Source organism: Hyperolius riggenbachi, chromosome 3 (assembly GCF_040937935.1).
Source record: "Hyperolius riggenbachi isolate aHypRig1 chromosome 3, aHypRig1.pri, whole genome shotgun sequence".
Taxonomy (NCBI): Eukaryota; Metazoa; Chordata; class Amphibia; order Anura; family Hyperoliidae; genus Hyperolius; species Hyperolius riggenbachi.
The window spans coordinates 130238584-130255003 of record NC_090648.1 but is presented as its reverse complement, the minus strand read 5'-3'; the positions used below and the strand labels follow the sequence as shown (position 1 = coordinate 130255003).

Sequence of the window (16420 nt, the reverse complement as noted above, 5' to 3'; positions counted from 1 at the left end):
CAACCTAACAAAATAAGGCTCAAAATTTTGTTACAGAGTCTCTCTAAAGAACTTTATTCCAGCAATTTAGGAATGTAATGTAGTTTCTGCCCTTTATAGATGAAAGCACAACTCTGTGTCAACTCCGTAATTTTTGTGGGGGACTTTTTGCTATGGATCCCCCTCCGGCATGTCGCTGTCCACGTGTTAGACCCCTTGAAACAACTTTTCCATCACTTTTGTGGCCAGAAACAGTCCTTGCAGGTTTTAGAATTCGCCTGCCCAATAAAGTCTATGGCGATCAGCAGATTTGCCAGTTTCGCGAACTTTTGCGGAAATTCACATTCACAAATCTTAAACTTGATATTCGGCCCATCACTAATTAACATTATTATCCTGTATAAATAGCACCGATATCTTCCACAGTGCTTTTTACAGAGTACGTAGTCGTATCCTATATAATAAAACCCCTGTGTCTCTGCGTCCTGTCCGTGTGTGTGTGTCCCTGCATTTGCGCTACTGCACATGTGCCGCAGGGATAGCCTGGGACAGAAGCAGGACGGGCCAGGGGGCCGGCTGGGTGGGCGGGTGTGCGGCGGTGCGGGCGAGGGCATGTGGCCGCAATGACAGACCTAGAGCCAGTTTTTAAATGAGCTAATATCACTAGTTATTATATGTATTTATATAGCACTTACATTTTCTGCAGTACTATACATCTAAACCTAGAGAATAATCTGGGCATTGTTGTGATGGAGCTGCATGGGGCCCAAAGGACATGGGGCCCTTGTGCAGCGGCACAGCCTGCAAGGGCCTATGTCCACCACTGCTAGGAGGATATATGGCTATCTAATACTTGCGTACTACCTAATAGTGTGTGTTACATACATGTACTACTTAATACTTGGAGTAACACATCTGGTTACCTAATACTGGTGCTACTTGTGACTACCTAATACTGGGGATTACATCTGGCCACCTAATAAGGGGGGACTACCACTGACTGCCTATTGCCTAATACTCGGGGGTTAGATCTAGCTACCTAATTCTGGGTATTACATACATCTAGCTAAATAATACTGGGTGGGCACATTTGGCAAGCTAATACTGGGGGGCACATCTAACTACCTAATATTATTTAGTGGACACATATGGGTAACTAATGCTAATATCTAGGGGCACACCTGGCTACCTAATACTACTATGGTGGGAGGAGTCATGCACGGCTTTATAACATTGCTCTCTGGAGACTGATAGGGCTACTTAATACTGATATAACAAAGAAGAGTTGTGTTCTGGATCCAGTGGCAGGGCCGGGCCGAGGCATAGGCTGGAGAGGCTCCAGCCTCAGAGCGCAGTGTAGGAGGGGGCGCACAATTCATTCAGCTGTCATTCCTAATTGTGTTTGAAGCAGAAAGAAATAAGAAAAGCAGATACATGGAAGTGACTACAAGCCAGATAACTAGAGATTAAGGTGTTGGGGGCCCTGGGGTGCCTCTTAGTCTAATAGCAATCAGTCTGTGACGGCTGGGGTGGAGGGATGGAGGGGCGCACTTTGGTGTCTCAGCCTTGGGTGCTGGAGGACCTTGTCCCGGCTCTGTCCAGTGGTCCTCAATTAGATCACAGACTGGATCCCAGTTAGATAGTTCCCAACTGTCCCTCTTTTGGAGGGACAGTCCCTGTTTGGGAACCCTGTCCCTCTGTCCCTCTTTCTTCCTTATTTGTCACTTTTTCAGTGTTAATACACTGTATATTCATTTTTCTACTGAAAAATGTGTTTAACTGACACTAAACTTTATTCCCTTCAATTAAATTGATCTATATCTTATTTTCAAATGTTAAAATGAAGAAAAACTAATGCTGATAGAGAGGATCAGTGTGGTTTGAATGATAAAACTACATCTTTTGGTTCTGATTTCTTTGTGGTATGCATGGTGAGGGGTGTGGTTAGAGGTGTGGCTGGGCGTGGCTTAAAATGTATCTCTTATCTCATAAAGTTGGGATGTAGGTGACTGTACTGCTTTAAGGTTTAACAAGGTATCACAGCACTGATTGGTCGGATTTATTAATATTTAGTCAGCTGTTTAACCACTTAAGGGCCACAGGCTTACACCCCCCTAGTGACCAGGCCATTTTTTACAATTCAGTGCTCTGCAGCTTTAACAGCTCACAGCAGAGCCATACAACTTAGCACACAAATGAATCTGCCCCCCTTTTGTTGCCACCAACAGAGCTTTCTGTTGGTGGCATCTGATTTTTTTGTTTATTAAAGAGACTCTGAAGCGAGTCTAAATTAACTTTTTTAACTTGTAGCCAGAAGCAGAACTATAAGCCCTGCTAAACCTCCGCTATTCCGCTGCAAAACGAGGGCTTTATACCCCCAAATCGCTGGCTAGCAGGCTGATCTCCAAGCGTAGCCCCTTAAACTAGAGCGGGGATACACGTGTGCAATCCCTGCTAATCTCCGCCCCCCGGACTGGACGCAATTCTGCGTAAGTTGTCCTGGGGAGCAACTCTGAGGCCACAATTCTGCGATAGGCGGTCACAGAGTGGCTACATTTTTTAACCATATAATAGCATTAAGTTTAACGTGTTCACATCTGGGTGCAGCACACCTTTTTAATGATCTTGTTTTCATCTTAGGAAAGATTCTGGTGCACTGTGCAGTGGGAGTCAGCAGATCGGCCACACTGGTTCTTGCTTATCTGATGATCTACCACCGCATGACTTTGGTTGAAGCTATCAACACGGTAAAGGACAAACGTGGAATTATTCCTAACCGTGGATTTCTACGTCAGCTGTTGACTCTGGAAAGCACACTGAGGAGAAACCACTAGATCTCACCTTCAAGACTCTTCATCACTTTGGCCCTAAGACCCTAAACTCCTCCTCAAAGCGAAGATCCTCTTTCATTAAGAGTGGCCACATAGATTGGTGCTCCACAATACCATTTGCAATTTGGACAAGACACAGAACATTTATATCACACATTTCTCCTGGCGGACTCAAAACACTTCAGGCCTCGAGCCACTTAGGGTGCAGTCCACGGGTGACCGGGATCATCAGGGAGCCTTGCCCAAAGACTCCTTACTGTGTTACGCTCTGATCCGGGAACAGCCATACGTGTATACTATCCAGCTGAGCTTATATTGTTATTAAGAAGTATATTTGATTTTAATTTGTTGGGCCAACTATGGATTTTCAAATGGTCTGAAGCTGGAGATGAACTTTTATAATCCTGGAATCTGTATTGCTTTTGTGGTGTACGAGCTGCCTGGAAGCTCCCCATCTGCAGAGTAATTATCTGCACAGAGCAGAAGCTTGTTACTCATTTTCCGCACCTGGACTAATCCACTGACACTCTTACTTTCCTTGGAGGGAGCATTGCAGATTAAGTGTTCTGTATGCACGCATTTTAATTGCTTGCATGTAAGGAAGCTGAAAAAAAGGTTTGCAAATGCAATTGATCTCTGCAATGTATCGAGTGATATTAAGGGATTTAACGCATAGAGCTGACTTTAAGGGATTTAAAGGGAACCTGAAGCTACAGCGAGAACGAGGCTGCCATATTTATTTCCGTTTAAACAATACCAGTTGCCTGGCAGCCCTGCTGGTCTATTTGCCTGCAGAAGTGTCAGAAACAAGCATGCAGCTAATGTTGTCAGATTTTTTTCAGAACCACCCGATCTGCTGCATGCTTGTTAAGGATCTTTGGCTCAGGCCAGCTTCACACCATAGATATCGGTGACGCACCGCCAAAAACAGGTCTTCAGGGATTATTACGTTAGTATGCGATAATCCCTGTCTGGCATCCGGCCAAACAGGAAGTGGCGCTCACTCCCTGCTTGCCAATTGATGTTGTGCACAGAAGTGTATTTCTAAAATATGCTTCCGCGTATGCACGGTGCAGATAACTGCGGCGTTTTTTTTAAAAATGCGCGTGTTGCCATAGACTTATGACTTCCTGCCCGACGCAGATCACCGCAGGAGCCACGCGTTAACATAGGTATTGAAATGCGTTAGATAGGGCTCTTCCGGCGCAGCATACCGCAACATGGGGAGTGTGAACTCCTACAAAGACTAGCATTAGGCTGCGGTGGGGTGCGGTAAAGTGTGAAAGGGCCCTGAAAGTATTAGGGGAAGAGGATCAGCAGGACAGCCAGGCAACTGGTATTGCTTAAAAGGAAAAAAATCTGGCAGCCTCCATATCACTCTCATCTCAGGTTCACTTTAAGTGATTTAAGCCATTTTCCAAGCATGAGTGGAGTTTCACTTTAAGGGCTGGAGTATTTTTAGGCTATGTAGTTAATGTAGATTGTCTGAAAATTGCACTTACCAAAATCATTTTTTTTCCTGTGGACAGGTAAAACATTTTATACCATACAATAAGTGATACGCTTTAAATAAAAAAAAACCTTACTATTTTTTGTCTCTTCTAGATAAGATATTCTTATAATAATAACAAAAGGGCAAAAACATGTTTTATATAGGATTTACCATGTATGTTGATCACAATGAAACCAAATGTGCCTAAATTGTTAAAGTTATAAGGTCTAGAGTTAATAGGGTGTTTAAAGGATACCTTAGCTTTCAGAAATTTTCAGATAGGAGGGAGCAGGCATGTGCAGTAAGCGGTGTACAGGCGCTGCCCGGCAACGTGCGTCCTCGTTGGTCACATGCCTGTGGTGGGGAGCGATCTACACATGCACACTACGTAGTCATAACAGCACTGCTCACCGACCATAGCCGACCCGGAAGTAGCTTCGGGCGGCCTTTACAAGATCCCAGCGGGGGACGGAGGGGAGCAGTGGGCATCAGCTTGCTGCACAATCCTGCTCCTCCAGTTTTGAAAATTCCTGAACGCTAAGGTATCCTTTAAATGCTTTAGGGCAGATTCACAAATCAGCTGCAAAATTTACGGTAATTCACATAGTGCACATACATATTATCAGCATTTATACAAACTCATGGGTGTTGTGCAAATAGCGCAACTTGAATTATGTATAAATGAGCCCATGACTAATACAACATTCATTATGCAAATAGCGCTGTGTGCACACATCAGATTCATCGTTGTTTCGTGTGATCTGCCACGTTATGTGTTCTCAGAGTCCAGTATGTTAAGAACTGGACTCTGCAAGCCATACCATCTCTTCCAGGACTCTTTCTTCCGCTTTTCTAAGACTGTGCCTGTAAGATTAGGGGCCGACTTGGGAAATTTGGGACCGATCAGATGCCTTCCTTATGGTATGATGGAAAAGTATCTGTCTGTTCTTATCAGCATTGAGGACACCATGATTTCTGACCAAAGCTCTGTGTGCATAAATACAATGCTAAACATGCCAGATTCCTCCACCACCATGCTTCACTGGTGCCTGCAGACACTCATCTCTATACCTCATCCCTAATATCACACATCTGGACTTCTTAAACCAGAGTGTTGTCATTTTTCTGCACACCTGTCCTTCTGTATTGGTCATTTGATTAGTCTTCCATGAAGACCACTTTTGACCAGACCTCTATTGACTGTGGATGGGTGTACCAAGGGGAAGCAGGAAATTTGGGTCACCTGCTTGTGGTGGAAATTTGGACGCCGCTATAGGGGCCCATTGAATTATCAATAAAGAGAGGAAATGTGGGCACCTGCGATTGCCCAAATTTCCCCTCTTTACCAATAATTCAATGAGCCCTTATGACGTTGCCTGAGAATTAACATTTTTGTGGGTTTTGCGGCGCTGAAGACGGTTAAGGTTATGGTGAGCCATGGGGGTGGGTTATTAAGGATAGCCATGAGGGGGGGAAGGGTTAAGGTTAGCCATGGGATGGTAGGGTTAGGGTTAGCCATGGGGTAGTAGGGTTAAAGTTAGCCGGGTGGAGGGAGTGGTTAAGGCTATCCATGGGGGGTGGTTAAGGTTAGCCATGGGGGGGTTAAAGAGGAACTGCAGTGAAAATAAGGGTGCGTATACACGCACTACTGTAATGAACAACGGGTCCGTCAGACCCTCCCGCTGGGCGGGCGTTCTGTAGAAACAGCCTGTACACACGCACTACTATCGGCAGAATGCCCCCCCAGCGGGACCCATCGTTCATTACAGTAGTGCGTGTGTACGCACCTTAACGTGCTTAATTTTTACAATAATTATTTAGAAATTATTTAGTCAGTGTTTGCCCATTGTAAAATCTTTCCTCTCCCTGATTTACATTCTGACATTTATCACATGGCGACATTTTTACTGATGCCAAGTGATGTCTGTGGAAAGAGATGATACATTTTTGGCAGTTGGAAACAGCTGTTATTTCCCACAATGCAACAAGGCTCCCACAGTGTGATGTCAGTACCTTGGTGCTGACATCACACTGTGGGAGGGATTGCACCACAATATCAGCCATACAGAGACCCATGATGGTCCATTTGAGAAAAGGAAAAGATTTCTCATGGGAATGGGGGTATCAGCTACTGATTGGGCTGAAGTTAAATCCTTGGTTACAGTTTCTCTTTAAGGTTAGCCATGGGGGGTGGGTGGTCAATGTTATCCATGGGGCGGGGTATGGTTAACCGTTGGGTGGTAGGGTTAGGGTTAGCTGTGGGGTGATAAGACAAAGATTCATTCATTGGACTGTCAATCATATAGACCAATTTCGCTATTAAATAATGATCTAAAAATACTCACCAAAATTATTACTACTAGAATAAATAAGCATATTACTGAAATAATTAATCCAGATCAAACTGGATTTATGCCCCACAAAACCACTGATATTAACCTAAGAAGAATCTTTACACATATACAGTCATCAGAGAAAATTGATTCTCCAAGAGCTCTGGCCTTCTTGGATATACAACGAGCCTTTGACTCGGTAGAATGGCCATACTTATGGTCTACACTTAACAAGATGGGATTTGGGGAGAAGCTAGTTTCGTGGATCAAAACTATATATAAATCGCCAACCTCACAAATCAGAATTGGGACACAACTATCAGAGCAGATAGGTCTATTTAGGGGCACTAGACAGGGATGCCCTCTCTCTCCAGCCTTATTGCCCAACATGGATTCCCAAATATATTTTCAAAAACCTAACGTCCATCCTCTCTAGCTTCATATGGTATAATAAAATCTCCAAAATCAGCCTAAAGAAACTACAAAGACCCTGGACGGAGGGGGGATTGGCGTTTCCAGACTTATTTAAATATTATATAGCCAGCCAATTAGTAACTGCGCACTGGTGGATGTCCCAAGACGACACAAATGCTGCAACTGTCCTAGATGCTGCTCTGCTGGGCTCCTTTGAAGCTTTAAAACAAATATTATATAGAGGGACCACTGCACCATATCCACTAACTAATAATATGAGAGTCGTTATAAAAGCTTGGGATTTAGTGCATAAGTGGACCCGACCTCCAGATAACAAATTCTCTCCCAACACCCCTATTTGGAATAACCCAAAATTATCACAATTCTTTACAATCCCAGATCCTATAATCTGGATATCAAAAGGAGTGTCACACTTGCAGCATATTGTCCAAGCAGGACAGCTAATACAATTCGACTCTCTAAAAGAGGCTTTTTCTCTCCCTAATACACACTTTTTTTTCGCTTCCTGCAACTACGCCATGCCTTCGGAGCCCAGTTTGGCGGAGTCCCGCTTAGACTCGCAACATCTGAGATTGAGGGTATCATACTAACTGAAAACCTCAGTAAACCCATGTCGACGATATATCAACATATAATTCTATTAACTGAACCCCACCTTACTACTTATAAAAATGCATGGACAAATCTCATACCAAGTCTGGATGATGAGGAGTGGGAAGATGTGTGGATAAAACCCTTCCAATACTTAATTGCGACCAGAGATAGACTGATACAGTTTAAAATTTTACATAAAGCATATCTTACCCCCTCTAAATTGTCCAGATTTGATAGATTGAACCTGATAAATTGCTGGAGATGTAATGCTAGTGACGCAAATCTAGACCATATGTTGTGGAGTTGTCCTAACATTGCTTCTAAGTGGATAGATATCTGTGAATACGTTAAGAAGATTACCAAAACCAATATACCAGTGTATCCGTTATATTGCATTCTGGGGGACACCACCAGACTGGCTCCTACACACGCTCAAAGGTCACTAATAGGATTGCTACTATATTACTATAGGAAAGCAATTATTCTCAATTGGAAGAAGTCGGAAGCTCCTTCAATTTAAGTCTGGAAGAAACTAATTAATGACTCACTGCATCTTTATAAAGCTGCGTATTTGGCTAGAGGGTGCCCACAAAAGTTTGATAAAGTCTGGAAACCTTGGACAAGTAATAAGGATACGTCCTAAGAGAATGAGGGTGGGTAACATGTTGCAAAGTTTGTAAATGCATGATGACAGACAAAATATACTTTATATGTAATAGCTGCAATAGACTGCAAATATTTTACCTGATATAAACTAGGACGAGCAGAGGGGGGGGGGGGGGGGCTAGGGGTAGGTCAGGATGGTACGCGGTAGTCATGAATGTAAGTCTGTAATGAGTTCTGTAGCTCACCTGCGTGTGGGCCCTTTTTTTGTTAAACGTTATGTTTTTGTCAAATTATTAAAATCAATAAAAAGAATTTACAAAAAAAAAAAAAAAAGCTGTGGGGTGATAGGGCTAAGGTTAGCCGTTGGGGTGAGGGGGGGAGGGGGTGGCTAAGGTTAAAGTGTTACCTGGGATGGGTGAAAATATACATATCTGGGGCTTCCTCCAGCCCACTCCGGCCTGATCGCTCCCTCACCGCCCTCTTCTGCCCCTCCGTTCACCTGCAGCTGGCCCCAGAAAATCCAGCACAAAATCCAATAACATCAGCTGATGTTATGCTGTAAGGCTTGATAAAGGGCATGCTGCCCGAAACAGCAGAGCTGTCGTTGACTACAGATTACATCATGTTTGCTGACTAAATAAAAGAGCTGTTATTACTAGAAGATGGTGCTGACTCGTGTGTGGATTTTGTACTGAAGATACTTGGAGGTGCAGGAGTGCCTGGGTCACAGCACATCGCATTGAAAGTTCCCTCCAGCGGTGCTTGCTACACACCGCTTCAAGATGTTATAAGCCAACATGCATGCTTTCACACTGCCAGCATCTACCAATATCTAACCAACTTGATTAAGCTATATTATTTACTATATTTATTGCAGAAACACATATAGGCATAAACTAAACTAACAGATCGTCAAGCAACAACATTGTCATACAACAATATACTGAGGCTGTATACAGCAGTTCTCATTCAAACGGGTGGACCAGATCCATGACCTATTAGAACATTCAGAAACAAAAAAACACAATTAAAATTAAACTTCAAAACTGACACTGAAAAGCAACTCTGGTCTAAAAATCCATCAGACACATTCCTGACCTTCCCCTGATTAGGTTTACTTTAGAACAATCATTTTCCTTTGAGATCCAGCGCAGCAGCAGTACCAGCTTCCCCCTCAGGGGCCGGAGGAAATAGACAAGCCCAATCAGATCCGATCTACTGAGCAGATGTGTAGAGTGAACATGATTGGGCTAGGCTATTACCACCAGAGCTGGAGGGGGAAGCTGGTACTGTGCCTGCGCCGGATCTGCGCTGGTTCCGGGCTACACAGGAGGACGGGGAAGCCTCATTAGGATCCAGAGGCTTCCCCCTCCTGAGGTAAGTACCCCCCAGGGGCAGTTTTTTTCATTACAGGTTCACTTTAAGCACAGAGCTGTGTCAGTCCCTCTTCTGCATTGTCAGTCCCCATACACCCACCATCCTCCCCCCAATCTGAATTCCGTTTAAAGGCAAATTTCCAGAAAGGAAGAGGCAGGCTTACCGCAGTGTTCCTTTCTACCGCCCTCTGATTCCCTCCTCTTCATTGGCCCATTCGCTCCCTTTAGGCCTCTTGCACACAGTATGCTGAAGAACTAGCTCTGCTGTCATTATGACAGCAAAGCAGGCTGAAGCGGCACCAGAGTGACGAGAGCACCATGGGTGATTGAAATATATGCCCTAGCAGGGATGACCGCACATAAACAGGGAATAGATTTCAATCACTTTGGTCCAGGAAGGGTTAAGGTGAAATAGACTATTATTTACAGAAAGTCTTTTGTCAATCACAATGCAAGTTAGGCCTCTTGCACACTACATGTGATTACAATTTTTTATATGATCCGTTTTTTGATTCCGATTAAAAATCGTAGCAGCATGCAGTATTTTTTTAATCGAAATCAAAAATCGGATCGTATAAAAAAAAATAAATCTGAATCGCATGTAGTGTGCAAAAGGCCTTACTGTATTTTTTGGACTGTAAGATTCACTTTTTCTCGCCCAAACGTGGGGGGAAAAGTCACTGCGTCTTATAGTCCAACTGCAGGAAGTTCGTGACTTGTGAACACCTCCCAATACGCACCTCCAACCCGCCACAATGTCGGGGACCCCTGTACTGTGCCCATGCAGAGGAGGACACAGGGGGACAAACTGAGGACATAGAGGGACACAAAGGGGCATAGAGGAGGACACAAAGGGAAATAGAGGAGGACACAATGAGGACAGAGGCGGACACACGGGGACACAGGGGAGACACAAGGTACAAGGGGGCATGAGGTACAAAGGGGCCCCTACACCATGGATGCACCAGGTTTAGTGTATATATTTTTTCCCCTGGTTTTTGTCCTCTAAACCTTGGTGCATCTTCTGGTCAGGAGCATCTTATAGTCCGATAAATGGTACTCTTTATACTACCAGTACATAGGAAAGTGTAAGTAATAATAAGACTATACCTGATTCCTTCGATTGCTCAGGAGTCTCTTGTGCCATTTCAGAAGGGTCTTCACTAGTTGAATCTTCCTCTCCGCTTGAACAGCACCTTCAGTGTAATTAAATATTCATTCAATCGTCTTCTAATATAAAGTTATTTTGTTACAAAGGAGAACTGCCTCTGTTGATTTTAAGCTGATTTATTCGTGTCACATCCAGTAGATGAATAGCAAACACTTGTAACAACGGTGTGAGTGGAGTGTGTGCATCAGGCCAGCATAAGTTTTGCATCTGCTGCATGGACGCTTGTTCACATGCCTGGTCTGGGTGGCAGGCCTCAGGTTCTGTTTTTATCACGCTTATGGCATCACAAATCAGAAACATTTTATTTGCCAAGCATGACTGGGTTGTGTTCAAAATTGGGTTTGGCACTTACATGGCTCAGAGCAGAAACTTTGTATTAGAAGACGATCCATTGAATGTTTATTTTACACTGAGGATCCTCTTAAGTAAGTAAATCAAATCAGTAAAATAATGAATAATGCCATAAATGTGAAGAAAGCAGCACATGAGGCCTGAATGCTCTAGAAAAAAAAGCCACTGAAAAATGTTTTTTAAAGTAATTCGCAAGAATTTACAAGGTTTGCAAATGTCAATACCCTTCCCCAATAATTGATTACTGCAAACTTATTTTTATTGTCAAAGGTGTCGTCATGTGACAAACATTGACACAGTATGATTTTGTGCTCCACATTTCAGGTCAGACAATAAGCCTCCTCCTTGCAACACCTAATGGGTGAGAGAACATAGGAATCCCAATAAAGCTTTGTTTGCTTGCAGCAGAAAGACACTTGTATTGACCCCTGGAAGGGATATTCAGCCTGCGAAATGCATTGTCCATAGTTTTTTCAATAAATATTGCTTTTTCTCACCTCAAACTACTTTTAGATTATTATATCTCAATTGGGGTACCACCTGCAATCCCTTATGCCAGGAATAAGTACATTTTTTGGGTGAGAAGTGGAAATAAAAGATTTGCTGGAAAGAATGGGAATGGGCATGTGAAAAGCAAAAGAGTTATCCTAAGAAAGAGTTGGGTGGAAAGTTTACTGGAAAATCCTCACCACCGACTGGTAGAAGGAGAAGTAAGTTAGAAAGTTCAAAATAATTTTTCCCCAGTGTTTATGTATGTTTTACTTTTAGCGCTTTGTAGAAATGGAGGAGGGGTACAAATGCACTTCATATTCATTCTTCTGACTGGATGAAAATATCTGGAAAACCACTTATTAGGGGGCTTGTGAATTGCAACATAAATTCCCATGGTAACCCAGCCGGCAACATGATTATGGCAACATACAAAGCAGGACACAGCTGTAGCACTTGTGTCTGCTCTTTGATGCCGCCGCTGCTGCCTAGCACACTTCAGAAGCCGGTCGGGTTACCATGGAAACGGACAGCAATAGCTGTCCGTTTTATTGCCAGCTTCACAAACGGGGTCCTTAGCAGCCGGGTAGCGTATCATCACACAGCCGTACAGGTACATCCTGCGCTGTACGGAGGAGGCTGCGTGCTGCACTTTACGGCGGCTGCTGTGGGCTCAGTAACTGCACATTAGTGCAGTTACAACATGGAAAAGAATAAATGAGCTGGCCAGAGGGGTTGAAAATAACGGCAGCTCAAGGATCAGTAGCAGATGCCTCCCTACTACAGAATGGTTTATGCTGAACTGGCGTTGGAAAGGTTTTACTACTGACATGACTGACTGTCTCTAAATGTTTATTACAAGTGTAAAATTACATTTTGATAAGACTATATACTGAGCAATAGCATAACTCCAATAAGGCATATGTATGTTAAAGAGAACCAGAGATGAAGCACCCTCTTGTAATTTACCTTATAAATCAGTGGGAACATGACAGTAAACACCTAATCTGCCCTTTGTTTCATTGTTCTCTGTGTAATCTGACTGTTATCACGTCTGATAAGAATCCCCGACTAAGAAGTCAGGCTGCTCTGTCTAGCTTTGCTACAGAAAGATTATAGCTAAGTCTGTATTCTGTGGTGTTATTTCAAGCCCAAGCCTGCCCCCTTGTGGCTTTGCTAATGACTCAGCTATAATCATTCCCAGCAAAGCCAGATTTAATTGCTCAGTCTGGGATTCTTGTGACTGCTGTTAACAGACACTTTTAGCAGTGAGGAGAAAACAGAGAGCATGGTAAGTGTTTTCTCTAATGTTCTTACTGATATACATGGTAAAATACACAAGGGTGCTTCGTCTCTGGTTCCCTTTAAGGGGACAAAAATAGATGAAATTAGCAATAGTGCCCCTTTAAAAGATACTTCAGTTACGCTTTGAAGTGAACCTCCAGACTAAAAATCGACTCAGCAGCACTGAAAAGGCCTGGTGTTTCTTTAACAGTTTCACAGCATCAGAACTTTGTTTCTCTTATACAAGCCTCAGTTTTAGCTGCACAGAAGAAAACTGCCCAGGGATTTTTCCCCTGATGCTGTGCAAAGCATGATGGGATTTCTGATGTTGTTGTTCTCGTTCTGCTGTTTTGGTGCAATTTTTTTTTTTTACAATTTGAATTTGACATTTGAAGCCTAGCGCATGCAGCTGGGCGGGGTTATCAGGACACAGGACAGTTGGAACTGTGTCTTATGCTCCCTGTCACCTCCTTTCAACTAAAACGATGGCTGCCCCCATGACAAAGATGGCAGCCCCCATGAATCACAAACATTTGCCTGTTCTTTTAAAACAGGGTGGGTAAAACATTATATTACCTATCTATTCTAATTAACATAACTAATGTAACTTAATGACAGTATGTTTGTTTAGGCTGAAGTTCCCCTTTAAGGATTAATTACATGCAGAATCCTTCTACTTCCTGTACTTCCTCCGCCCTTCCTCCAGCAAGCCGGTTGCAAGCAACAGAAGATAGAAGGCAGATAAGAACTCACCTAATTAGACTTAATTGCCCACAAGCTTAGATCAAACAAACTTTATTAAAGAGGAGCTGTTAGGTATAAGGTCTCAGAGAAAATAAACACATATATCAGTAGCTAAAGATTGGCTGTACTTACATTACATATGCATTTCACTGTCCACGTTTGGATTTCACAGAATTTGTATATAGTATATGCAGAGAATGATGCTCCTGACAGCTCATGGCAGGCTCCATGTTTTTCTGTCAAATGTGTCGTCATGTCCTGCCTGCTTCCTGATCACAGATAAGCTTGTACTTGAATAACACAGTGTGCAGTGAATATTAATGAGCCATGTGGCTAGGAACAATAGCTGACTCCTGCAGTGTACTCTGCCCGAGATTTATCAGTGCTACGCGATTACAAGCTGCTGTAACGTCTCATTAGCAGCCGAGGGGAGAGCCCCAGAATGCTTTGCAGTATGGTATGCGGCTTGCGTCTTCTTAAGAATAACAGACTTGCTGATAAGCACACATCAAAGGTAACTGAGATTTTTATCTTCACTAATTGCTTTTGGGCTTCCTTCTAAACTGTTTAACACAGGAGAATAGAGGTTTAAATTAGCTTCTGCAGCCTGACAGTTACTCTTTAAGCATTAGGGGAGGATGAGTAGGAAGACATGCTTAGAACAGATAACATTAGTCACACGTAATGAATTTCACGTAATGGCAGTGAAAAGGGAGCAGGGGGGTTAACTTCTCAAACATGACAGCCCTTTCAGCTATTTGAAACCAGGGGCTCCTAAGATCCCTTTTTTTAAATTGTGCTAATGGTGCTGGCAACGGCTCCTGAAGTACAAGACACTGTAGTAGTTTTTGGTTTCTGCACCTTGCAGCTATTGGTAATGGGAAGGATGAATCAGGACCTTAAAGGGAACCTTAACTGCAGTGGGAAAATAAATTCACTTACCTGGGGGCTTTCCCAAGCCTCCTGCAGCCGTCCTGTGCCCGCGCCGGTCCTTCGGTGCCCTCCGGTCTCCCTCCGCCGCTAAGTTTCGATTTCGGACGACTGCCAGTCGTCCTCGGGCCTCTTCCGCATTCCTCGTCGTAAACTGCAGTAAAGAGCGTCCGCATGACGCCAAACGCGTCATCGCATGACGCCAAACGCGTCATGCGGACGCGCTTTACTGCAGTTTACGACGAGGAATGCGGAAGAGGCCCGAGGACGACTGGCAGTCGTCCGAAATCGAAACTTAGCGGCGGAGGGAGACCGGAGGGCACCGAAGGACCGGCGCGGGCACAGGACGGCTGCAGGAGGCTTGGGAAAGCCCCCAGGTAAGTGAATTTATTTTCCCATGGCAGTTAAGGTTCCCTTTAAAGTCAGTATTTTTATAGGCTAAGTCAGTATTTTCATAGGCTAAGTGAGGGCATGGTCATCTTATTTCTATGGGCACTTTTAGAAAGGCACTGAATCGTCAATATTCTTAGACATACTGTATAGCTTTCCCCTCTGTTCATATACTAATGCTTTACATGGATATAATCTGGAATCGTACTTACATGCATTCTTGGAATAAGTTCTTCAACTTCTTCCTTTTGATCACAGTTGCTGTTATAATAACAGAAACTGGTACTACTAATAGGAATACTATCAAAAGCCAGTTTCTTAAATTTATGGTCTCATCTATGCAGCTGTCAGCACTCTTCTCTGCAGAGAAAAAAACATGTTTACGTATAGGACAGTATACCTGTAGGAACTGATTGCACATTATGCCATGCACAGTTAAAATCACGTATGTCTATGTATTTTCAACAAATTTCAGCAGCAGCTAGTGTCAGATGAAATCTGTAATGAGACTGTAACTACATTTTGCCAAGTTTGCACATTTTTTCTATAACCACGTTTAATGTTTAAACATTGCCGAATGGGTCTTTCCAAACTTCTTTACCAATGTATGAAGCCACCCAAACTTGCATTTATACCGGTAGTAATTGATTACTTTCACCCAAGGTGAAAATAAACGGATGACTGAGGAGATAAACAATTGTCTATCCTCCTACTGCTGAAAATTACTTTTTTTTTAGAATCCCACGAGGTAAGTACCCCTCAGAGGCACTTTTTTCCCTATAGGTTTACTTTAATTTTGTATTAGCTCATATGGCTGATACGCGACAAAGTAAGTTCATAAACGCTCTGTACCCCCAGGCGTCACACAGTCGGTGCAGGATCAGGTCAGCCAAGCCATAACGAAGTAGATGAGCAAAAAAGGGATCCGCAAACCAGGCCGGGTTGACGTATAAAAGGCTGATATTTTATTGAAGAAATCCACAGACAGTGCAATAAAATCACAGGATCAACTCACGCGTGTCGGGCCTACCATCTGCCCTTAATCGTAGTTAAAAGTGAGCCTGTATAGGGAGGAATTTATATGAAACCAGGGAGGAGAAGACTCCACCCCCGGAGACACACAAATCACTCCTTAAAGAGACATACATCCCCAAAAACACTAAACAACACACTTCTATAATAACATTGAAATAGCATATAAAAGATGTATAAAAAGTTACCACTGAGTTTTAACAGTATGAATATTTGAGCAAGAAAAAAGAGAACACCAACCACACAAGATACAGTAAGATAGATGGGCATAGCATTCAATAGAATGTAAAAGTGCACACAATCTCTCAATATGTGTAAACCAAGCTCAAATCCCACTTTTTATTAAGACCCTGTGGTGTGCGAGTGCCCAATCTATGGATCCA

General features: G+C 43.2%; 2 protein-coding genes across 6 annotated transcripts in view; one reads left to right on the top strand and one right to left on the bottom strand.

Moving 5' to 3' along the window:
- DUSP26 (dual specificity phosphatase 26) overlaps nucleotides 1-5772 on the top strand; it is a 41134-nt gene extending 35362 nt beyond the window's left edge. For all 3 annotated transcript variants that reach the window (XM_068274950.1, XM_068274949.1, XM_068274948.1), the window contains one exon: nucleotides 2620-5772. In XM_068274950.1, coding sequence (XP_068131051.1) covers nucleotides 2620-2813 — 194 coding nt within the window. In that variant the 3' untranslated portion in view covers nucleotides 2814-5772. The remainder of the gene's footprint in view (nucleotides 1-2619) is intronic.
- Nucleotides 1-16420, bottom strand: part of LOC137563019 (disintegrin and metalloproteinase domain-containing protein 9-like) — a 116022-nt gene that overhangs the window by 19879 nt on the left and 79723 nt on the right. For 2 of the 3 annotated variants that reach the window (XM_068274943.1, XM_068274944.1), the window contains exons 20-21: nucleotides 15218-15365; nucleotides 10757-10842 (exon numbers count right to left, since the gene is read on the bottom strand). In XM_068274943.1, coding sequence (XP_068131044.1) covers nucleotides 10757-10842; nucleotides 15218-15365 — 234 coding nt within the window. Of the gene's footprint in view, nucleotides 1-9123; nucleotides 9266-10756; nucleotides 10843-15217; nucleotides 15366-16420 lie in introns of those variants that run through there. The other variant, XM_068274946.1, reaches the window with a different exon arrangement.